This window comes from Pieris napi, chromosome 6 (assembly GCF_905475465.1).
Source record: "Pieris napi chromosome 6, ilPieNapi1.2, whole genome shotgun sequence".
Taxonomy (NCBI): Eukaryota; Metazoa; Arthropoda; class Insecta; order Lepidoptera; family Pieridae; genus Pieris; species Pieris napi.
The window spans coordinates 9,597,952-9,624,248 of record NC_062239.1 but is presented as its reverse complement, the minus strand read 5'-3'; the positions used below and the strand labels follow the sequence as shown (position 1 = coordinate 9,624,248).

The 26,297-nt window shown below is 34.1% G+C and overlaps 1 protein-coding gene across 1 annotated transcript in view; it reads right to left on the bottom strand.

The window, feature by feature from the left end:
* The window catches only part of LOC125050678 (hemicentin-2-like), a 67,633-nt gene that overhangs the window by 5,224 nt on the left and 36,112 nt on the right, over positions 1–26,297 (bottom strand). The window contains exon 2 of the mRNA XM_047650669.1: positions 16,583–16,667. Within this exon, the coding sequence (XP_047506625.1) occupies positions 16,583–16,640 (58 nt within the window). The 5' untranslated portion in view covers positions 16,641–16,667. The remainder of the gene's footprint in view (positions 1–16,582; positions 16,668–26,297) is intronic.

Sequence of the window (26,297 nt, the reverse complement as noted above, 5' to 3'; positions counted from 1 at the left end):
CATCTATCTCAGTGGGTGCGTTGCCAGACTTCAAATGAGCGGTATCATCATCATCAATGGTCATACAGCCCCTTGCGGGCTTTAGCCTCCTCAATAAGACTTCGCCAACGCAATCTATCTAGTGCTTCCCGCGTCCAATTGCGAACCCCTATTGTTTCGAGGTCCTTGACAACACCATCCCACCAAGTACCAACGCAGCCTCGGTCTACCGGGGTTTCTCTTGCCCGAGTGAGCGGTATGCTTTTTTTAATACTTGGAGGTCGTATCTCCATGGGTTCTCCACTAGTTTGCAAAACAAAATGTATAGAAGTATGCGTAATCTATCTTTAACTAAATCGTGTTCTTCAAATTTGATAGAGACAATAGGAATTCTAAAAGAATTTGTATAAAGCCAGTTCACCTACACATGGGCTTGACCCCGGCGTTGCTCGCCTTGGCTCGCCGCGGCCGACCTACTTTTGACAAAAAGACTAGTCGGGAGTATAGTGAGCGGGTTCTATAGTGTGGTGTGCTTTTAATTAGAACACACGCTTCGAAGCAAAACAAGAGCATTTGAGATGATTTCTCTTATATATAGAAAAATAATCTAAAATTAATTTAATATACGTTAAAACCGTCTCCCCTGTATACGATGGGACAATTGCTTAAAGTGCTAATTAATAATAAATCAATCAAAAGAATACGATAAAGTTGATATTTTGTTTATTATTTCCAATTATCATAATCGTTTAGTGCGTCGTTATAGTGCTTATCGATGTGTAATTAAATTAATCATTCTATAGATGTTAAGAAATGTTCGTTAAACACTTGCAAATACTTTATTTACCTTTGACTAAGCCAAACGTTTAAACTTGGTACATTTATATAGGATGCATAAATGAACACACCATTCTCTAATTATTCAGTATTCCTTTCAGCTATACAGGATTACTAAAAAAGTAGCCTAATTAAATTTTATTAAACGTATATACAGATCTCAAAAGTAAATTTAAACTTTTCTCATCTACGCGAAAGCCGAGTCGCAATTAATATTAAGCAGCGCGGCCCCGAATCACTCTAAATACTCGGTAAATAAATGCAGATTTAAAAAGTGTTCGCATTCATGGTTCTATAGAATTTGTGTCAATTTTTAGTTATAGTGGCCGCTTATGCAACGCTCTGCAGTGCGTCGCTCTCTGGGTATACGGGTGTACGATTCCCGGGACTCATCGGAGACATTCTGATCAGTTTTATTAAAGTTAGCTGCCCAAGAAGGGCGGGTAGGGCGCGGCCTTCCGTTCCATCGAGCCATACTGTAAATTTACCAGAAGTAGTGCACTTAATTACAAAATTCAAATACAATCAGTTGCAGGTCGATCAATGTTTGTAATGAAATAAATTATTTATGCTTGGTTTAACATGTTGACAATTTAATTTTTTAAAGAATGGATTATGCGCGACGCGTGTTCCACTATTTATTTTTCAAGGTGACATTTAGGCCGGTAAATATGAATACGAATCTTATTTCAGAAATTAGATTGTTAGAAATTAAATTAAAAAGGAACATTGGCTATAAAACCAAACCAAATAACCTGTATAAATAACCCAGAATTCCAAACCTAGTTATCCAGACTTGTTATATTTGTAATTACGCATTAATCAATATCCAAAAATTAACACCAGAATTCTATACCTTGTTATCCAGACTTGTTATATTTGTAATTAAGCATTAATCAATCTCCAAAAAAATTTCACCTTTTCCGGAGGTACAAAATTGTAAGAAGCCTTTTGATTTTAAAACAATGCGTTAAAAACATACTATTGATGTTTCGTGAAGAAATTATTAACAGGTTGGTCTTTTGATTTTGAATTTTATACTACGTATTTGTGACCCATAGAATCTGGAGTGCAACTACGAGTATTAGGTAATGTGCACTCGAAGCAAACCGCTGCGGAAGAATGCAAATAAGAAAATATTTAATAACTTCAGCAAAATATAAAATAGTTAAAAGTTTAAGCGAATATGCGCCATCAGAGGTGAAAATATAATTTCCCGTTAAATTTTTCCGTCGTGGATTCCGAACTACATAGCTCTATGCGCTGTAGCAGCCACGATTTCCGCTACGGCGTAGCTCTTACTTACAACTAGTGACTACAGAGTTTTAATGGCATTATACTTGTTTACTAATTATTAAAAATTGACAACAGACAGTTTTTAATAACATCTGTATGGTAGTAACTTATAATAAACTTCCTAGATTGTGTTTAGTAGCTGTACATAATGTTCCGCGTAGAGTTTACGTCACAGAAAACAATATAATTTTATGAGATTAAATGAGAGGTAAAAAATAGTTTTACGTTAAAATCTTTATATTTAACTAATATTTAATAACATTAGCATATTATTTTGGGTGCCAAATGATCCTTAAGTAGGTTTACTTGTACAAATAATGAGTAAAATAAAGTTAGTACGATGACTTAACACGAAAAGATGCGATTATCGTGAAGGTCAAACGGCAAACCGCAGACAGCAAAACCCTGAGACTTAGTTGCGCCTATACAAAAGCCTTTGTGTATATTTATGAACCTAAATTTGAAGGTTATACCTAAATATTATTTTAATAATAAAACAAATGTATAAATAAATATCAGATATGGCGGGAAAAGTTACCAGAAAAATAACTACATAAAGATATTAAATGGATATTACTTAAACCGAAAAATTATCAAAAACTTTTAATTATCTTTATGCAGTTGCAAAAGAGTAAAGAATATCAACGTGTGATGGTATGGTTACGTTCGCAAAGTAAATTTGGAGGAAGCTAATGAAGCAGAAACGATTTCAAATTCACTAAGGGTTAAATTTAAATCTTCTCAATATTTGACGTGATTCACTTTGCCCCAATGGATTTTTCTTTTTATGTACGTTATTAGATTTGTATGGTACATATATAGTCATGAAACTAGCTCGTAGACCCTAAAATTTACGTCGTTATTAAGGCTGCGAGCGACCTACTATAAAGGTGAAGAAAACAGATGACCGAGCTTTTAATTGATTGAATTTTCGAAGGATAAATAAAACAGCTTATAGGAATTTCGTATGCAATAAAATACTACTTAAAAATGTTATGTTACTATTAGAAATGCTATAGGTACTTTTATGACAATGTTCTTATTGAAGTAATATGATCTATTAGCTTTAATTTCGCTCTCTTGGAATCTGTGGAATGTTCACTAATGAAGTTTATATTGCAATGTTTTGCTTCAGAAATCTTTTTACACTTTATAAAATAATGACTGTTTAAATGAAAATACAGTTTTATGGAATTAAAACGCGATTGTTATTGGAGGAAATTAAATTAATCCAGTGTGGCATACCTGAGAGCTTCGTGGTCATAATAATAAAACTAAAGTGTTCATTTTAACTTTAAAAAACTAAGCTTACAATTCGTCAGTATTTTTTTTATATTGAAGCTAGTCTGCTGAAAGATGTGGGCAATTAAAGGTCTCAAAGATTTAGCTTGACTTGATTTGTAAAATCAAATACCTAATATATGAAATTCCCTTATAAATAAGAAGACATATTATTGTACTAAGGACTTTAATGTGTAATTATTTAAATAAAACTTGAATTTATATGGTACCAACCCTAAACTCACAAGACCTTACCTTTACGAAAATTTCTTTGACTAGACAAAGGTTTATAATAAAACTGAAAATTTTGGGACGTTGTGTTTCGTCTGCTCGGACGGTCAAAAGCTCTATTCAAAATACTTTTTGTTTTTCATTTGTTTCAGTAACTTTTATTTATAACTATTGCCTGTGCAACTTTGTTCACATGGAAACAGGGTGGCATTGTAGTAAGGATCTAAGCCTACAAGTAGTAGGCGACTATGTTGTGACTATAAATATCCTTTCAAGTCTTTTAAAGAAAATGTATTGAATCATAAAAATCCGATGCGTTACAAAAGACCAAAACTACATACTTTTATAAATAGTGTCGTAATAGTCGAAGAATAGTGACGGATCCGACAAATAGTAAACTTTACAGGACAGCCATTTCAAAATAATATAATCATGTTAGTTTTTGTTATAACTATTTTAATTAATATTCTCATCTTATAAAAATTGGCATAGAAGCAAATAAAAGGGTTTGGTTTTAAAACAAAATAAAAATCATAACATTTACAGTTTTCTAGAAAAATCACATGTTTCTATTAAAAAACCGTCACTTTATAGACTGATTAATTTGAAAATATAAACACATGATTTTTTAATGTTGCCGTAATATTTATTCAATGTATTGTCTAAATATGATAAAAACTGGATTTTGGATTTTTTTCAATTCCGACATTGTTCTACGATCACAACGGTGTGTAAGATTAGAGAGTGTGTGTGTGTGTGTGTAAGAGTAGTATATTATGAACTCGTTAAAAGTTATTGCGTTAAAATACATTGGTGCACAGCCGGGATAAGGCTATCCGCCTACTAAGTTAATAATTCTCTAACTGTTGTATGTGGTAAAATGTAATAAATAAAAACGAATGCTACGACTGTACCAAACATATGGCTGGGATGCAGAAATACGAAGAATGTAGAGAAAGCAATTTGGCTCGCGATCGAGACGCGACTCATAAACCCACGCCAAACAGCACATCAATTTCGGTTACGCCGTCCATTAGAGCCTGTGTTTAATGTTTATTACTTGTGCACAAACTTCCTTAAAGTTGCAACATAAAGTAAAGGAAACTGTGGCCTACGGCTGTAATGAGAACATCACACCGGCACTAAATAGGCCATTTACCATAAAACAGTATAATCAGATTGACTCTTTTGTTACTCTGAAAGCGGCTCAGTGAAAAACTAATATACGCTATTTCGATTTTTTAAACAGCAATTGGCCTGTAATTTAAGTTAGTAGTTTTTGAAGTTGGAGTTGTTTGAAGGCCATGAATATCATTAGTAGTATGAGAATTGAAGAAAGAAAACAGTTTAGCCTCTAGGTTGTTAAACTATAATAGTTTAGTAGATCTCTGCATCTTCTCCCGCATATACCGTTGAGAGTGTTCAGAGGAGTTTTTCGAATAAATACCTGCAGCTTATTATTTTATCGTATATCGTATTTCCTCGACTTTTTTAAAGGCAGTTTTGGCGCGTACCAACACTATATGGACCAGCAAACTGAAGTATTTTCGAACAAATTAAAATTATAGTCCTTCAAGAGAAGAGGTACCAATTATTAAAAGGCCGGCAACGCACTCGAGAGCCCTCTGGCATTGAGTGTCCATGGGCGGCGGTAGCACTTAGCATCAGGTTAGCCTGCCTGTTTGCTCCCTGTTCTATAAAAGAGATAGGTAAAAACATTTTTCGTCAATCTTTATAATATAAATATGTTATTAATTAAATGACAAATAAATAAGAGCAGTGTTGGCCTAGTGGCGTGCGACTCTCATCCCTGAGGTCGTAGGTTCGATCCTAGGCTGTGCACCAATGGGCTTTATTTCTATGTGCGCATTTAACATTTGCTCGAACGGTGAAGGATACCATCGTGAGGAAACGGGCATGCCTTAGACACGAAAAGTCGACGGCGTGCGTCAGGCACAGGAGGCTGATCACCTACTTGCCTATTATATTTACAAATGATCATTATTATTAGAGGTATATATTAAAATAATGGCCTAAGCTCCTACAACTCCTAGGGTAGGCTAGGACTATAAGCGAACTTTATAAGCAACTTCATTAATAATTAATATGAAATTAGACTACATATAAAGTACACAAAGTGAAGCGATGTTATGAACGTGTTAACACAGCATTATACCAATGTGTGTTATTTGTGAATAAACAATGCAGAGGACCGTGTAGTCGCCGGGAATTATTCGAATTAACATCAAGTAGCGTTGTCTCACATCGCATTCACCTCTTCAATGTTCACAATTATTTATAAACTTACGCTTATTTGTGAATAATAATGAACTAGCGAATCCAACTTCGAAACACTTTTTATTCACAAAATTATTTAACATTTTAAACCTCGATCTCATTATAAATTCGTATAAATTAATAACATTTTAATAAAAGAGCTTTGAAGTGTCCATAAAAGCACATATAATGTTGTGTAAGAGCTTTATGTATTATATTTATGCAGCGTTCAGCGTAAAAAGTATAAAGTATGAAGCAAAAATGTACCACGTACAAATTATGTTTAGAGTTTTACAAGCAGCACGGCGCTCGAATTCCCACGTTTTATTTTCTCTCGCTTCCATACCTTCGTCCCGCGATGTGTGACCTGTTCATCCCCCCTTACCCCGCCGCGTCTCCCTTTCTTTGGGACGTAAAAGGCAACATCCTTGTAATTCAAGAGCTCTTTTCAAGTCACTCGCCAAATGTACGAAATGGCGCCACTCGCGTTTGTTGAAATTGGAAAGAGTTTTTTCGAATGACATCCGACGCGGAGAGTTCCACACGTCAAAGGTCTTCGCTCTCGGGTTGAGAGATTGAATATGACGTGACACAGTCTTCATTTTAACTCGATATTTCCTTAATTAAAAGCTTACGTTATTCTTTGAATAGAGCGCTCTTTTTATATTAAAAAAAAAAAATTGGTTCCGCGTCTGAACTCGTTGAATATTTATGGTGATTAAGAATTGCAACAAATAAGTGTTAATGGTCGAAGTTTTTGCAGCACTGAATGACAGCAAACACTGACAGAAAACTACGGTAGGTAACTGGAACCAACAATAATTGAACTATACAACTCCGAACAAAATCAAACTAAATGATAAAGTTCTGTGTGAGCATTTAATACTAAGTAGCTGGAAGGGATTATAGGATAGAGTCTCGGACTGTAATATTTTTAATAAGTTGAAGCTTGATTAGTGTTGTATATGACGGAAAAAGATATTTGTCTTGGTATAAAAAATAATTCAAATTGTTGTTGCATCGTAATGATTACCATTTTAAATTACTAAACGTAAAATAAACTGTTAAATAATGTTCGATCATTACACATAAGCCATTCAAATCGATTAATGAATTACTTTAGGCGTTCTTTAAATTTGGAATTACTGTTTCAGACGATCGTATGACTGAAAAAATAAATGATGAGATAATAAACAAATTTGAAGCCATAACTAGTCTAATGGTGTAGGGTAACATTTTGGTAATCTTCAGAATTGAGAACGCATTTCGGTAGCCTTCATGAAATTTAAATGTAGAGTAGTGTTGGCCTAGGTGCTTGAGCATGCGACTTTTGTCCCTGAAGTCATTGCACCAATGGAATTTTCCTTATATTTTCGCATTTAACTCGCTCATACGGCGAAGAAAATGGACAGGAAACCGTCATGATTAACATCTACTTAAAAAGCTTTAAGATAAAAAAATATAACGAAACATGTACGAGCTGTAAATATATGAAGTACTGTAAATTTGCTCACTTTTGCTGGCTTTCTTAGTTTTATAAGCGCGGTGTTTACCTGAATCGTCGGAGTTACGCCCCGAGGGTATAACCAGACGCAGGCACTCTCTTCAGCATTACAAGCATAGCATTTCAATTCATAGCGTCAATTTAATTATAAATACAGTCAAACCTGGATAAGCGAGAGTTCAAGGGAGCACAATCTCTGTCTCGCTTATAGAGGTTTCTCACTAACCCGAGTTTCTCGCTAATGCTAATGGTACATGGTACGATTCTGTCTTATAGAGGTACGCAGCAATAACAAGTCACAGCAAGTACGAATGTAGTAAATATGTCATATGATAAAATTATGTGCATAATGTGCACGACATATATGATGTACATGTATATTTTATTTAGAACTTATACGACGACTCATTGGTCTAGTGGTTAGTACCCCGGACTGCGAATCCATGGGTCCCGGGTTCGATCCCCGGCTGAGACAAACATTGATGTGATGAGCATTTGGTGTTGTGTTTAGGTCTTGGGTGTTTAAATATGTATTTATATGTCTATCTATCTATAATATGTATGTATATCCGTTGCCAATACCCATAACACAAGCTTCACCAGCTTAGCATGGGACTAGGTCAATTGGTGTGAATTGTCCAAAAAAAAAAAAATATGTACACTTAAAAAAATCCATCAATTTTGTTTGGGTTTCTGTTTTTGTAGCTATAGTATCTCCTAAATAATATAAATAAATAAAGCTCAACTGTCGCTTATAGAGGTATAGATAAGTAGCAGTCTCACTTACGGAGGTCCATGAGGGAGAAGCGACTCTCTCTTACAGAGGTTTCTGTTTCTCGCTAATAGAGGATTTGGGAGCTTAAAATGACGGGTTCCGGCTATTACTATCACTTATAGAGTATTTTCACTTACCCAGGTTTGACTGTATTATATTTATCCTTTTGTTTTAGAAATCCATGGCCAAGAACTAGATGTGGTACCGCCACTAGTTTTATTAAAGAAAGTTAAATACTTTTTTAAAATAAAAAAACCTTCGTACTATACATTACGTATAGAGTATTGCTTTTTTCACAACATTTAGGTTACCTTAAACCAAGTTTACAGTGTATAGCTGTAGTGATCACTGTTCAAATACAAGTGTGATTCAATTACGTATCTCATACGACTAACTCGCACACTCGCGCCATATTTACATAAGGGATCCACTTGTTTGTTTGTTTTATGAATATTTGTGTTGCTGAAGTTCGCGGGCGTTCACCAGATGTCGCCGAGCGCCAAATAGGGGAGAACCACAAGCAAACAATGAAATACGTCCTTATTGATTTGTGCTACAGAAGACTTAACTCAACTTGTATGAATTAAATTTTCCACAATGGAGCAAGCACATTTCTACATCTGTCTTATTGATGTTCTTAACAAATAGGTGATCAGTGGATTCTGGGTCCAAGATGTTTTTCAAATTATTTTTCATCACCATGAAGGCAAGTAAATCTTTTGATCTTTTTAGCAGATCTTAATAGAAAAGCAGTAATCAGCTAGCATATTTTTAGCACTCTTGAAATCTAGATGGCAATATTCACCGTTGGCTAGTCAATGAAAATTATATAGATACTAGTGGACCCCACAGACGTTGTCCTGCATGATATTTCAAGCTATTAGGATATTAAAGTATGAAAGTACCGACTGCAGCGCCACCTGCCGGGCTGATTTGTGAATCTAAACCATTCCCAGATCCCCTTGAACACACACTAAAAATATCATCAAAATCGGTCCAGTCGTTTGAGAGAAGTTCAGTGACATACACACTCACAGAAGAATTATATATATAAAGATACGCAACATTTTCACGTCACAGTTTTGATAAACAATTTCCTCTGAAACGTATAGACAAATTCTAATGAAATTATTCTTAGTTCATGTATGTTCGATAGGTCTGGGAGTATGTGATTAGGGACTATCTCAATTTTTATTTTTAAATTGTTGTTAAAATTCTTCATTTTAATTTCTTTTGACGATATGATTTAAAGATATAACCCTCATTCTCACCCTTATTAATTTTTAATGGCAAGTCCTTCCGGCATAGCAGTTTTAATTAAATGTTTAGTCTAAGGCTCGAATTTAGACTAAATATTATCACGTCTCGTCCGTATATAAATATTGTGCATACGAACTCCCTTATAAACAATTACAATGGATACCAATTATACAGACAATAACTACAAGATTGCACCAGTCTCCCCTCAACACAATAATACAAAGTAGCTCCCCGTAGTTCAGTATCGTTGTATGTCTGTCTGTGCGCACACAGTGACAAGTAATAATGAAACAGACGTCGAGTATTGAGGACGGCCCTCCTGCAAGCCTCCGTCTCATTGTTTATCCAGTGGGGAAGGCACGATCTTAATTGTTAGTTAATGATACGGTATAGTGATTATATTTAGATTTTATGGTTTTTTAATGACTTGCCTTCTGGGTAGGACATGGCTTTCTGATCTATTTGGATTATATTTTAAAAGGAACTTGAAGTATACGACAGGTATTACATAAAAAACACTATCGGTCGTTTAAACGTAAGTTATAATCAATTTTTTTTATTATGAACTAAACCCTTAAGTTAATATAAACACTTAATAAGACCGCTACGCTATGACTACTAAAAAACCTTAGTACTAAGGACTATATCAAATAAAATATTTAAATATTTTTTCCAATTTTTCTGTCTATAAAAAAACCCTCAGAGTTCAAGGAATACATAAAAATACTCAAAATTGGTCCAAGCGTCTTTAAGTTTTGAGCTTTGCAACAAATTTTGCGATTAATTTTTATTTATATAATTTTGAGTACAACAATAGTAGCAACATAGTGAATAGTTGCATTTAAAATCAATAATTGTGAATGGAACTGTGTCTTATCAAGAAGTATATTCTTTTAAATGATATTATAATTTATACACTAGTATCACACATTATAAAACCTGAATATATGCTTTAAGTACCTAGCCTGGCTTTACACTTCCGTAGGCTGATCTTAGACTGGCTACTTTATGCTGTACCATATCATTAAGAGATAAACAGTATATAACAGTACTATAATTAAACATATAACGGGATATCAAAAGAAATTTACATTAGAGCATTACGTCGCACTAAAGTAAGACACCTATAGCGTGTCTGCTGTAGTTTAGTGGCAGTAAGAAGTACCTCTAAATCAACATAACTACCTGCAATCAACCGTGTCTCAATGGGAAAAGGGAGCAAATAGCAATTAATTAAATGTAAATACAATTATCACGGAATAATTAAATAGGAAGGGATCGAATTTTATAATAAAATCTTTTGCAAGTTTGAAATCAATTGATTCTTAAACACTCATTAAATATAAAAATGTCCGGAAAATTGATACACAGGAACTACTATTGCAAACATATTATACTGCATCTATAGAAAACTTCGTAGCGATACAAATTTATTAGTTAAGATACGAAGTATTTAAATGTCTTTTACATCAGTTAAGAGAGTATTGGGAAAAACAAATGAAAGAATGGTGAATGGCATGAAAGTGGATGAAGCGAGATGAACAGGTATGTCGTAGCAAGCGGATATCGTGGATTTTGCCCTTCAGGAAATAGGCGTGATAATATAAATAAAAGAAATAGCAGATATACAAATAAAAACTAAAGCCACTGATTTTTTGTCCATTATTTTTCTAGTTCAAACAATTTGTATGACTCAAAACTTAGCGATTAAAAAGAGTGGCGGAAAGTTTCTTGCTAGTCCTTCTTGCCCGCTCTACGCCCTTGACTTGCGAACTGGTAGTAAATGTAAATTTTGAATTAATTTAACTTCTTTTCTGACGTTCATAAATGTACTTGTTTACCTACATGAATAAAGTTATTTTGAGTTTGAGTTATTTCGACGCATATATGCATTGCGGCAATGGTCCGCGTGTTACCGCACACTACACGATACAGCGCCAATATATCGTGTGTGCGAACGCCAGGGGCAGTCAAAGTGCAATTACAACGCTGCTTATGTCCTGAATTATTCAGGAGTGCACTGAAATGTTTAAAAGCGGCTGTTAACCGTGTATGTTTATAAGAGACTGCTGAGTTACCAGATTAAAACACTTTATATTATACAACACGTCGTATGTTGGCATAGTGGCTTCAGCGTGCGTCTCTCATCCCTGAGGTCGTAGGTTTGATCCTCGGATGTGTACCAATAGACTTTCTGTTTACCTAATACTAGCTTGTAGGAAAGTATCGTAAGGTGACCGGCATGTGTTAGATCCAAAAATCGATCAGACACAGTAGAAGAATGTTGATCACATTTTTATAAAACAGGGGGCATATTAGCAAGAAGCTCATCTTATGTTAAGTGATGCCTGGACACTCTCAATGCCAAATCTATATATATATATATAATGAAAATGGTCTTCGTTTGAGGCTCAATCACGCCTAAACCACTGATCGTATCGACATGAAACTACCACCATTCGATGCGATTCCTAGATGGTTTATGGTTGTTCCTAGATGGGATGGTTTATATATTTATTTATTAAATTCCAACGTTCCTTCATTTTTTTATTGCTGTTTTACTTTAATGAAAATTTATCCATACGGACTTCACCGCGGAAACATTCGGGGAGGCTTCCTAGAACCTCTAAACGTCAACATCTGTTAAAAACTCGATTTTCGAAATATTTCAATTTTCTTAGCGGGAAGTTAAAAAGAAGAATAATAAAAATATGAAAAAAAATAATAATAATGAAACATAAAATGTATTTTAATTCGTCCAGCAAAGCGGGCGCGAAACGGCTAGTTTGTCTATAAAACAAAAATTATCAAAGAAAGAAATGCAATCTAAGGACCAGACACATTTAGGGTTGTAGCACCACTGGAATATTATTATACCTAATAATAATTCAGTGGGATTATTGTTATTATTAAATAGCCTACGTGATTCAATGCAGCCTCAAGTTATTTAAATTCACCTTCAATAATAAAACCATGATAATTAAACGTATAGTACTCCGGTAGTATTTTCTTTTAATATCTCGTGTTTATTCAATGCATACGTAAAGTGTATATTGAGTCCCTGAAGGGCGCGTCACAGACAGAAGGGTCGGCTCAGGTCTACAGCTCGTCCTTTGTCCTCCCCCTCCAGCCTCTCTGGCCTCCCCCTCCCATCTCATACATTCCTATCACACCGCAATCGAGTGGTGTCCGTACTGTGTAGGTAATTACAAGAAATGATGCCGCGCTCAAACAATCTGCAAACGAGGGCTTGCGAAGGGGTTCTAACAATAGAAAGATATACTGTAATGGAAGCCTCTTCATACAAGCCATAAATAATCTAAATAGAGTCGTAACAATTAGCACAAAGTAAGTAAGCACAAAAACTTGCTAAGAATTTTAAATGTTTAAAATAAATCGATATTAATACAAGCTGCCCCCGCGAACTTTTTTCCTTAATGTGATTTTACTTAGCGTACTTTTTTTAGTATATACCAACATTTTGCAACCCCAGAGACTGTTCGGTTTTCCGGAATGAATTTTTTTAGGTTTTTCAGTGAATTTTTTCTCTATATATAAAACTCAGAGTTCAAGTCAATAGGGGTTTGAAAGATATAGCCGATTTTCAGACTTACTGTATATGCATAAAAATTTCATAAGAATCGGTCGAGTCGTTTCAGAGGAGTATGGGAACGAACATTGTGACACGAGAATTTTATGTATATTAGATAAATTTGTATGAAGTAATTATCTAGGTTGTAACTTTAATATACCCCTCAAGTGTTATAAAAGTATTGATCAAAAATAACGATATCGATTAATAAAAATAGTTAAACTTTCAATGGTACAAATACATTCCCAAGCGTCGATTCGTCTATCACTAGCAATTTCCTTACAATACTAAAAAATTAATATCAAAAGAAATATTCTTTGTCGTTGACAATTACTGGGTCCAATATCTGACTTCTTGGTCGAGCATAGCATGCTTAGGTACTAGGCTAACATCAGTTTCTGCCTGATTAATAATAGCCAGTCATATAGTCTATATCTACGTGATAGTCTATAGATTCAGCTACATCATAACATAAGTTACGAAGCATATTAACGACAATACCAAAGGGACTGACAAGACAGACAATCTGTAACTAATTGCAATTCAATTATCCGGGGAGTGGGTATTGTTCAGTAATGTATTCAGTGAGCGGACACTGTCGCCTCACCTGTGCTTATAACTATTAACAACAGCTGACACATTATTCACCGGATGTAAGTCCCGCCCACATTAACATTGCCATCAATGGAAATCTACGTTATAAGGTTTCGTTTTATTCGAATGCCTTCTATATCTAATATATAAAATTCTCGTGTCACAGTTTTCGTTGCCATACTCCTCCGAAACGGCTTGACCGATTTTGATGAAATTTTTTGTGCTTATCCGGAATCTATGAGAATCGGCCAACATCTATTTTTCATCCCCCTAAATGTTAGGGGTAGTCCCCTAATTTTTTTTTTTTAGATATTTTTTTCTGTTTTTATTTTTTTATGATACAGCATTAAAAAATACATACAACCCCTAACTTTCACCCCTCTACGATCAACCCCTACTTTTTATTATAGTAGATAGTTATTTTTATTTAACCTAAAAAAAATCCCTAGAAATAATATACATGGCAAAACAACGTTTGCCGGGTCAGCTAGTTTAAATATGGAATGATAATTGTGATACAGCACTTTAGATGTGAACCGAGAGCCTAGAAGTTAGTCAATTATGTATAGTTTTTTACTGTACCGTAATGTAATAATCCTTAGCTAAGCGAAGTATTTCTTTAACGTTAGTTCTAACAAAAAGTTCTTGACTAACAAAGGAAAATGATAGTAGTCATAATAATAATCAGTGGCGCTACAACCACTTTTTAGGTCTTGGCCTCAGATTTATGATTCTGTTTCATAATTATTTATAAATCTAATAGACAAGTAGGTGATCAGCCTCCAGTGCCTGACACACGTCAACTTTTTGGGTCTAAGACATGTCGGTTTCCTCACGATGTTTTCCTTTACCGTTCGAGCAAATGTTAAATGCGGACATCGAAAGAAAGTCCATTGGTGCACGGGGATAGAACCTACGACCTCAGGTATGAGTCGCACGCTGAAGCCACTAGGCCAACATTGCTCCTGATAGTAGTCATACTTCATATAATTTGTTCCTTATAACTCTATTGAGTTTCCACGAATGAAGTATAAAAGGCAAACGTAATCATAAAATTCAGACGGTATTATATACCCGCGTGATTGATGAATCCAAGAGCCTGTCATACTAGGTGATGTCGACCTTGTCAGACATCTGTCCATCGCTCCATGTCGACCCTCACGTATAACTTACTTCATTAAAGTACAATTCACGTACATTATACAAATGCCCTTACTAAACTTTACCCCGTAACTTGAAAACAAATCGAAGCGTTCATGAATATTCCAGATTTTAATTAAAACATAAAACAACGCGTACAAAGTTTGTAAGCAACTGGGGGCAAAATCTCGACTTGGCTTTAGCACACGAACAAAACATTGCTGCCTTCCCAAGTCTATATGAGTCGAGATGAGCTACGAATGGTTTCGCGGTTAATTCGTTCAGTCGTTCGTTCGTTCAGATGCGGCTCACCAGTCGTCAGACCCGCCCTACATCTATACTTGTATACTAATAATATATACTAATATTATAAAGAGGAAAGGTTTGATTTTTTGTTTGTTTGAAATGAATAGGCTCCGAAACTACTGGACCGATTTCAAAAATTCTTTCACCGTTGGCAAGCTACATTTTCCCGAGTGACACAGGCTATGTTTCATTTTCATAGGGATGCTTACTAAAACTTGAATAATCTAACCCAAGGTGTAAAAAAATAAACAAAAACTTCCTTCAATCGTGTGCGCTGCAAAAACTATTAATGATAGAACAAAATGATGTACTACAATTTTTTAGGATACATCACTATCTATAAAAATTGTCGCGACAGCATGTCTCTATCTTTTATAGTTACGTCACAATAAGCGTCCTTTTATTAATTTCTTTTTATTAAAATACCACTGCTAGATAGGCTCTTTATTCGTACCTAGGTATTGATCATTATCAAAATAATTACCAACGTTTCACATAAGCTACAATTTAATGGCATAACCACCAAAAAAGCATGGTGGATTGGTGTTCTCCTGCCTTTTCTCTTGAATAGTTTACTACTATGTAATATAACAAAAATCTTAGCCACAGCAACGCTTGGCCGAGTCTACGTATTGATAAAAGAATTTAAACTCGGTTTTCTGCTCCTAAGCGAATTAAATCTGAGAGCCGTCCTGGGCTCCGTTGAGATGGGAAACGATAAGAACAAAAAACTTCGAGACCCGGTGTCCCGTATTTTGTGATATCTACTACAGATCTATCGTGTGGTTTGTATTTTGCTTTTGATCATTAATCAAATGTCAGTGTTACTGAAGATGGTAGTTATGATAGGGCTTTTACGCAATATAGATTTACTTTCGGAGCAACTAATACTATTAACCAAATTTATGTAGGTATGTAAATTAATTTTTATTTTTAAATATTTAATATAAAAAAGTGCGTACGTACAAAGTACACATGTCAAAAGTGAAACTTCTTTGGCAAACTAATTTATTATAGTATACAAATCTAAAACTTTAGGTTACCGAGACTTAGAGAGAGGAATAAAGAAGATATGTTAGGAATTTAATGAATTCAATTGTCATTAAAATATTAAGTGTCGAAAATTACTAATTATATATTTTTTTAAATTTATTTCTTCGATAATAAAAACACGTGACATTTAAATGTACAATTCGTCATTTGAGATTTCAATAAATTATTTTGCATAAAATATAAAATACTAATATTTCAAAAATTCTCTTTACGAAATTTTAATTTTTGAAAATAGAATTTCTATAAGGTAATTCTCCCTTCTCACTCTTTCTCAATCGCTCTCTCCCTTTTCTTCCACAAAAACGCTGTACATCTTCGTGACGCGAATATTATTATTATTACGTTTCATCCGTAAAAAATTTACCCTCGTTTCGTAGCTCATCTGCGTCTAAAGAAGTTTCACTTCAAAAATAACGACGAGATTCTGTTAAAGTTGTTAGAAAATGGGTTATCTCACCTTTGATAAGATGCGCGGCGAGCACGAGGGCGGCGGTGAGCGCGTGTCGCCGCCACATGCCGCGGCCCACTGTCGCCGCGTCACGCTGTAAGACAAACAAATATTTAGAAAAGATAACACATAAAACTTTGATTTTGTTCCCTTTGGAGTAGACTCTTGGGCCGTGGGGTTCAAGTGCACAGGCGCTAATTGAAGATTTAAGTTGGCGCCCGGTAGATAGTACCGGTAACCCCAGAGCAGGTGCTTTCGTCGCTCAACGAATAAGTATCGTAATACAGATAGGAAATGCTGCCAGCAATGGTACCACCTACATTGACCAGTCACCAAACCTTTTTTAAAACTATTATTTATTATTACTACTGTAGGTTAGGAACATTGTAAATACTGTATATTTGTTTGTTGGAAATAAGACTATTAACATGTTAAAACACACATATATATAGACATAGCATTTATTACTAACAAAAATATATACATCACAATTGAAAAAATCTTTCCTACTTAACTTCCTATTCCCCATTTAAATATTATGTATTTGGAATAATGTTTGAACCATGTGTAGTTCATAAAGCTATTAACAGAATCCCTGAATACTTTAGTAGGTAAAAACGATTTTATATCGTATTGAATAATCCGATTTGATATAAATGTATTTTTTCTGAAATAAATATTGTATACGGTCCAAATTCCAATATTTCCATCGTTTGTACGAAATAAAATATTAACAAATACTCGCGAAATATACAGAAATAATTGCATAAAATTCGTTTCAAGATTTTATCGGTATGTATATACGTAATATTCAAATCAGAATTAACATTTCACTTGGAGTTCCGAATAAAGAACACACCGACGATATGTAAAGTGGACTGGCCGCAACCGGTAATCATGAATGGAAATTAGCTGCCGAGGAAAGTTTGTGGGCTATCGTATGGTCTACTTATTGGGCTAACTTATCGTGTCAATAATATTTGTGGGGCCATAACGCGTTCCATCATTGCTTCTTGACACGTGACGTCACAATTAACTCGTTATTACGGCGATAGAGACGCCTTTTTGGAAACTATTTATTTTATTAACGCACAAATCACTTTAATGACCAGATAACGGCCGTTAGGGTTAATAATAAATTACCTATCATAATTTAGCTATATAAAGAACGAGGCTATTTGACTTCATTTATTAGCTCGCCTCGCTTGGAGTTTTATTTTAGTATCGAAGTAACTTATATAATAATAATAATAATGGAAATGGGCAGGTCATATTGCTAGAGCGCGGGATAAAAGATGGACACTAGAAATAACGAAATGGACTGGACCTGCTGGAAAGAGATGTATAGGACGACAAAGGAAAAGATGGACAGATGACATTGTAGAACTAGCGGGGGAAAACTGGATGAATGTTGCGCAAAACAAAGAAAAATGGAAAAATATGGAGGAGGCTTTTACCCTAAAAGGGGCCATACAGAAACTAGATATAAAAAATTAAAAATAAATCTTGTTAAAACTTACTAACTTAACTAATACTAATATAATATTAAGGAATATAAACTAACAATTGTTGTATGTATGGATTAAATAAAGCTTTAATAATAATAATAATAACTTATATAATTGGTTCTTCCAGGTATCTCTTATACAAACTTTCAGCCATTCGTGGCCGTAATATTGTGTATAATTAAAAGTATTTGACGCTTAAAACATATTAACTGTGATCCTTCACAGACGTTAATTTACCACGTGGCTGTAGCCGTCGTTGATTAATGGTCTATTAAATAAAAAAGCATTAAGAAGCAATAAGATAATATAAATATATTATAGTAGCGCTCAGTCCCGGCTTCGCGGAATATGATTAAATATGTAAAAACATATGGTATTTGGGCAACATATGGTATCTACTTTGAAGCAGTTATTGATGTTTTTTATAAAACTGTAGTACATCACGGTACTCTATATTCAATAGTTTACGCAGCGATATAGGGATTTTAATTGTGAGTAGTGTTGGCTTAGTGGCTTCAACGTGCGAATCTCATCCCTGAAGTCGTAGATTCGATCCCCGGCTGTGCACCAATGGACATTCTGTCTATGTGCACGACGTTTAACATTCGCCCGAACGGTGAAGGAAAACATTGTGAGGAAACCCGCTTGCCTTACACCCAAAAGATCGACTGCGTGTGTCAGGCACAGGAGACTGATCGCCTACTTGTCTATTAAATTCACAAATGAGCATGAAACAGATACACAAATCTGAGGCCCAGATTTAAAAAGGTTTTAGCGCCACTGATTTATTTATATAGGATTTTTTAAAGATATTTCTTACAGTTTCGGTTACATTATCGAAGATTTCATACGGATTCCTTCTTTTTTAAAAACATTCTACAGCCTCTTCACCATGTAGAATGCAGGGTTCTGATGGTGAGAGAATTATTAAAATCCGTCCAGTAGTTTTGGATTTAAAAAAAAATTCAAAATCATTTATACATATAGGTAACACAATCAATGTGCACTTATGAACGTCAATAAAGAAATATTCTTATATGAAATGCTTCTAATCTTACATTTATTGCCAGCCTTTTAATTTGGAGCCTATTCAATACAAACAATCAAGTTTTCCCTCTTTCTAATATTATATATATTAAAATAAACGTTCAAGCAACAAAAACTGTCTAGCTTCTTAATATTAGTGTATAGATATAGTATATACAACAACAAGACAATTAACTGTTACGGCCTTAATCATATTAGACTGATCCATCGCAGGCCTGTTACTATATTATTACTCGAATACCGCACTGTAACTATATTTCAGTTAACTTAACAAGCAGTTAACGACCACTTTGTAGATTAGTGTTTTGCTTCAATTGAAATAATTTATTCATCATTTATGCGGTGGCTTAAATTGTCTACATAAAGTTATTCCTTTCAATTGTATAAAAATAGACATAAAATTGTGGTTATGAATAGAATTGCATTAGAGTAAAAGTTACTTATTTCATGGTACTACAGCTAATTTATAGCACAAATTATTACAATACAGATTAACCAAAAAGGGAATTTAGGTATAAAACAAAATATACAAACGTAATTTAAAAACAAAAGAGGTTTAGACATTTAAACAAAAAAAAATCATGCCAAACATTTTTACAGACATGATTTACAAGTATAACTAAACAAATGGCAATAATATTTAATTGTAACACACAAATATACAGTATTTACAAGATTCTTAATAAAAAAAAAGGGAGCGTGTACTTATGTACGCGCCTAAGAAGTTATACTTCTTTGGTATTATTAAAAATAGTTTTGATTGCATGCAAATAATTTATTACAATTAAATAATCAAAGACTGGAAAAGGAGTCATTATAGTCAATAAAGTTCAGTTTACATTTGAAAAATTAAATAAATAAATATTTATTTTTATTCTCTTACATTAGGTGTAACATAAATTCTATTATTATTGGGATGTTGTTTTTAAAGTATGTCCAATGCCGTAGCATCTTCCGTGGGCAACTTCATTCAGTTAATTTTGTGTCACGGTGCGCGCGCATCGTAAAATTTCACTCTCATCAATTTTCCATAACGCGCCTACAGAAGTATAACTTCAAAATTTACTAATTTTGAAAGATAGCTAAGTCAGGTTTCCGAAATGTCAATAAGTTTACAAAATATCGGATTGTTCACTTTATGAAGTCATCTCGAACAAAAATGCACTTCAAATCCGCATTCAACAATTTAAAACTAAAACAATTTTTGTTTTTTACAAAACAAATATAATATATTTGACACGATACATAGTTGGCTATAGTTAAGTGCCAATGACAAACGATGCCACATTTTTTTCACAAAATATGATATACATTAAAGATTACTTCATTAAGTATATATATGACATTCTTTTGAGGTCGACAAAGTAGAAACTATCTTTCTTTGTTGTTCCCCTCTAAACCGATGTGTTCGTAGACACTAGTGACGTTCCGCAAAATGTACTTATTTGAATGTCGCCTAAATTGTAATGACGTCTTTATTCCTTTTACGTAAGTACAATAACAATTTGTTTTGAAGGAGTTTTAGCTTCCTCCGAAAGCGTTGGTAACAATTAAAATTACCAAAATAGCTCGCGACACAAATAGACCTATCCTTGTCCGCCCACTTTAGTTCGCAGTTAATCTGACATCAGAGGACTAGCGATTTCCATATTTATTCTTCAATAATAGATTTTTAGCAGCACATGTATTTTCAGAATAGAATCCAAAAAGACGTTTGGCAACTTGAGATCGATCCATGTAGCACGTCTCTAGTAAACTCTAACCACTAGGCCAGGTATCGCTGGTTCGATAGAGTAAGGAAAAACCTGCTGCAGCTAAAACCAGCAAATGGCGGAAATTGGCACAGACAGGGAGCTGGACGTTTCTTGTTTAGGAGGTCAAAACAACAAGAGTCGCAGATCGAAGTGAGTGAGTGTTAAAGATGAATTGATTGCTTCAACTTCACAAAAACAGATTCAGTTTTAATAATATACTTTATAAGTGAAGTAGACACATCATACTATTTTTTAGTAAATATGCTTCATATACTTACAGAATCACAATAAGGCATCATCACAATGATAAGAGGATATTTATATCTCTAATTTTTATGGAAGTAGGTTACATTATATTAAAGTAGATATAATATAAATTTTGTGTATTATTATGTTTCATATTCCGTAAGGTGAACTGCAAATTGAGAAAAAACTTGTTTGATATGGCTTTTGTCCTTAATAATGAATCCTCAACAAGTAAAAAGAGTACTGAAATTACTGTTTTATCAATGAAGTAGATGCTACGCAAACTTTTATTAGTATTTGTATGTGCTTTTTTTCTTAATACTCAATGCAAATTCGGCAAAAAGAGCGACAAAAACTCAAAGGAAATTAGCCCGAACGAGTCTGCTGAAAGAAGGCAGTTTTTCCATTTGGCTGCATAGTCGCCGCCGGCCCTCTCTAATTAGCTCCACAAACTGCCGCTATTTGTGACACTACACTACACACTACTAGATTATTCGCTTAACACGTTTTAACCCTAATGTTTAGGATAGTAATTTTTGAAGTGAAACTTCTTTATCCGGGTTGGAAAAAAATTTAGTGTAACATTTTTTCGTTACGCGTCACATTTTTCAGTTACGCGCCATCTTTTGAAGTGAAACTTCTTTATCGACGTATGGGAGAAATTTTGTAGCAGGTTACGCGCCATGTTGCTTTTTGAAGTCAAACTTCTTTATCGGCGTTGGAAAAAAATTTACACACATTTGTCACATTTTTCGGTTACGCGCCATCTTTTTCTTGTCCGTACCACGGTTGATCCGAGGAGATTCGAAGCCATTAGTAACAAAAATATGTAATAACGATAACAATGATAGTAAAACTAATAATTCTATTACAATTAATGAAATTCTGTAATAATCTTAGTACTACATAGTAGTAGGTACAGTAATAACTTAAAATGAAATAATTGTATTTGTATTCATGTCTATGATAATAAAAGCCTTTTGTTAAACTTAATCTAATTTAACTTTATTTAACCAATTTCTGTAAAGTTGCATATAGTAGATTATTTTTCGAAAAATAAGGTCATAAAGAAGTTTCACTTCTTACGTGTGTACGTGTGTACAGTACACGCACACATTTTTTTATTCATGGTTCGAAATAGTTGGTTCAAGCAAAAACATTTTTTAATCATATTTTATATATTTACGTACAATATATGTAACACGATGTAAGTTAAGTTGATACGATGTGGACAGTGGCTTTTTTTTGTTCCTAAAATTTCAAAATGTTACTGTATATAAAAGTTCTGGTTTCCATAAATCGTGAATTTATAACCCACTCAATTGAAAAGAACATACGTAGACAAATCGATAGGCCTTTTCACGAAACATAGAAATAAAATACTGAATACCCGAAATTCTTTAGGTTGACAAATTAAATATAAAACACAAAAGTATTTTAGTTTTGCAAAAATAAAGAAACAATTCAAAATTAAACGAATGCAGTGAAGCCCGAAACGACAGTGGAGCGCAACGCCAGTGACGTCACCTGCGCTACGACTGCTACGAACGCTACGAAATTGGATAATGTAACAATTAATAGAATTACATACAAAAAGCCAGGTTTTTCCGTACATTTGTGTCGAAAAATGTTTCGCGTATTGTTATTATTGTTCTTTGTCAGTGAACTTATCTTGTTAATTACACATTGACTGCACTGTTAATATTTAATTGATCGGATTTGCATAAAGGTCTTTGTTTCGCGTATCGATTATTTCGATCGTTCCGGATCGCGTATTTAACTGTCAACTATAAAATAGCTATTAATACAATGTCAGTTGTGACATTGGTGACATGGCGACGGGTGCAATAACAATGCGAATTACATGAGCAGCAATTACACGGTCCATCGCGTCGCTGTGTACAATATAATGTACAGTGTAGCACGTGTGAGTGTATATCAGGCGTACGGTGCCGGGTGCAGGTTAGTGCTGACGCTAACGTGGGGCCGCCCGCCCTACGCTTGATGTATATTGCGAGCGCCGCACCCAATTTAAGTTTGTTATAAACTTACGACATGTAATATTATTAAGTACAGTAATTATTATCATCTCATTTCGAGGCGAGGAAAGTTCCATCGTATCGTTGCTGAAATTAATTACAATAAAGAGTGTTTATATTTTAATCTGAGTTTTTAGAAAGTTATAATTATGTAAAGTGTGTCAGATCAACCATCACTCATCATGATGTATGGGCTCAGTAAAATCAGTTATGCTATCAAATCCGAGTTGGAATATTTTTATAAGGTCGTTCCCTTGTATGGTTTAATTGTTGTATAAAAAAAATTAAATCGTATATCACTTAAAAACTGAAATGTGCAACTCTGCGCGCTATAACTACCAAATTTTCTTAAAAAGCCGGCAACGCACTTGCACTGAGCCCTTGCAATGTGTCTATGGGCGGCGGTCACTTAACAAGTGAGCCTCCTGCCACCTTGCCCCCCGGTAATATATAATAAAACAGACGAAAATATACAATATTACAGTGACGTACGTAACGATTTCTAATATATTGACAACCCATCGGTAGGAATGTTTCTAAAATGAGCCTAGAATTAAAGTATAGGTACTCTGAAGGGTTCCCAATCATATTCCCAAGCAGGCGCTTGATTTGAACCCACAAGGAAACCGGAAGCGTGGCCGTCCCAGGCAAACCTGGCAGTTGCAGATGAGGCAAAGAGAGCCGGAAAGACTTGGAGTTAGGTGAAATACGGGGCTTAATGCCGAACGCGATACTGAATCACTGTGGAGGCCCCCTCCCCCATCTAGGGGTTATAGGATATTAAGTCTAGAATTAAAGTATGTAGTAAGAACTCTTTCAGAATCTTGTGCAATCTAAATCTATACTAATATTATAAAGAGGAAAGGTTGATTTTTTGTTTGTTTGAAATGAATAGGCTCCGAAACTACTGGACCGATTTCAAAAATTCTTTCACCGTTGGCAAGCTACACTATTTCCGAGTGACATAGACTATGTTTCATTTTCAAAAAAATTAGGGATGCTTTCTAAAACTTGAATAATCTAACCAAAGGTGTAAAAAAATAAACAAAAAAACTTCCTTCAATCGCGTGCGCTGCGAAAACTATTAATGATAGAACAAAATGATGTACAACGATTTTTCAGGACACATCATTATCTATAAAAAATGTCGCAATAGCATGTCTCTATCTTTTATAGTTACGTTACAATAAGCGTCCTTTTATTATTATTTTTTTATTAAAATACTACCGCTAGAAAAGCATGGTGGATTGGTGTTTTCTTGCCGTTTCTCTTGTATAGTTTACTACTATGTAATATAACAAAAATCTTAGCCACAGCAACGCCGAATATATGTAACAATGTCACCAATGTCAGTAGACATTGGTATTCTTTTCCATACGATTTTAAGTTACCTATAGAATTCCTGTTTTTGGGTCATATTAATAATTTTGATGTATAAGCTTATTGAAATTGCTACGATTGCTCACTATATTTCCATATTATGAGCAGTGCGTGTGAACTGGCGGCGCCTGATACAGTATCATTAGCAATTAAACGATCCACTTAAGATGCCCGTGTTGCATTGATAGCAGCCTGCGTCAATTGAATGGTCATTATTATCTTAGTTTAACTACTATTAATCTTAGAAGGACTTCTATGTATTAAATACACTTAAGGTGTATATTTGACAATTATTAAGTAAGTACTGTAGGGGGTATGGGCCATGGGGGTCTTTGATTTTCTTATTTGGTGATTATGTCAACAGTAATTATTCACTTTTCTACACATTATTATCCACACATTGTCTATGCTTGAAAACGAAATGCATTTTCGAGGATCCCTACAAAAATTAATACGTTAATGTACTATTATTTTTGAGAGCTTTGCTTACTTTTGCTGACAAGAGGAGAGGGGGGGGGGGGATAAGTTGCAGTCAGTTGGGTGGAATCGCGGAAATATTGTTGTGTATTTAAGTCTCCGTGTAATAAACATATATAATATATATGTAAAGAAATAATTATATTTCTTAATTTAGATTATTTATTTTGTTTTTGTTAATGTTCATTTAGTTTTGCTTGTTAGTCTGTGGAAAAGACACTAGTTTTGTTTGTCTATGTATGTGTCATTTGTAATTTGAATATGAAGTGTTTGTTATGAGTACATTTTTAATTAATTATAAAAGAAATAGGGTAAAAGTAAAAAAATTGCAAACTCTATGTTGTTTCTTAAAAATAAATATTTTTGCAACACATTTGAGTTTAACTTATATATATGTTAAAAGAAAACACGGGTTTGAAGGTTTTAAGCCGGTTTAATAATCACAATTTACAACTTGAATTTAAAAGTATGAAGCCGATGTTTATAGCATCACGGGTTGACTGAGGTGTTAAATGTCGAGTCGAGACATTTTCATAAAATTTAAATTCATTTTAACATTTGCAAAATTGTGATTCTCAAACACCATCACCGCCGAATTCCATACATCACAACAAAATAAAAATAGCCTTTATATCGGACAATTTTCTTTTACTTAAAAATAACAAAATACTTAGGTTGCCTATCCCGATAAAGCCCTAAGCAAAACAATGATTGTTACTTCAAACAATCATGTAAAAGGGAAATACTTTATATAGGTATCTACACGTTTCAAATAAAATAATAAAGGTCTACATGAATAGTTGTTTAAATTATAATAACAGTAAGCCTTCGTTTATAGGTGCATGATATAATAAATGGGGAAAAACTGTGCTTAAAGCCAGTGTGAGCGATCACCTAATAGTAATAGAAAACAAATTAGTATATATTTCACAATTATTAGATATGTATTACATAGCTTGCATCAGCTAACGATACATTCTTTTTTATTAATAAAGAAAAAGTGTGTGTGTGGCAGCTACGACGCACGATTGGAGTTTATTCCTTACGAACGGTAAAATGGCGATATTGTTCTGTGGCTGTCGACCATATTTTCATACTAAAGGTGGTAAGAATATATGTTTTTATAATCTCATTCTTTTACACGTTCAATCCATTTGTCTCTTTCTACATAACGCCTCAACTTTTCGTGTTACACTTGATTTTACTCCTCATAAAATTTCCGTACCGGGCCTCAAAATCGTTTCTTAAGGAGTAAACTCCAAAAATGTTGATA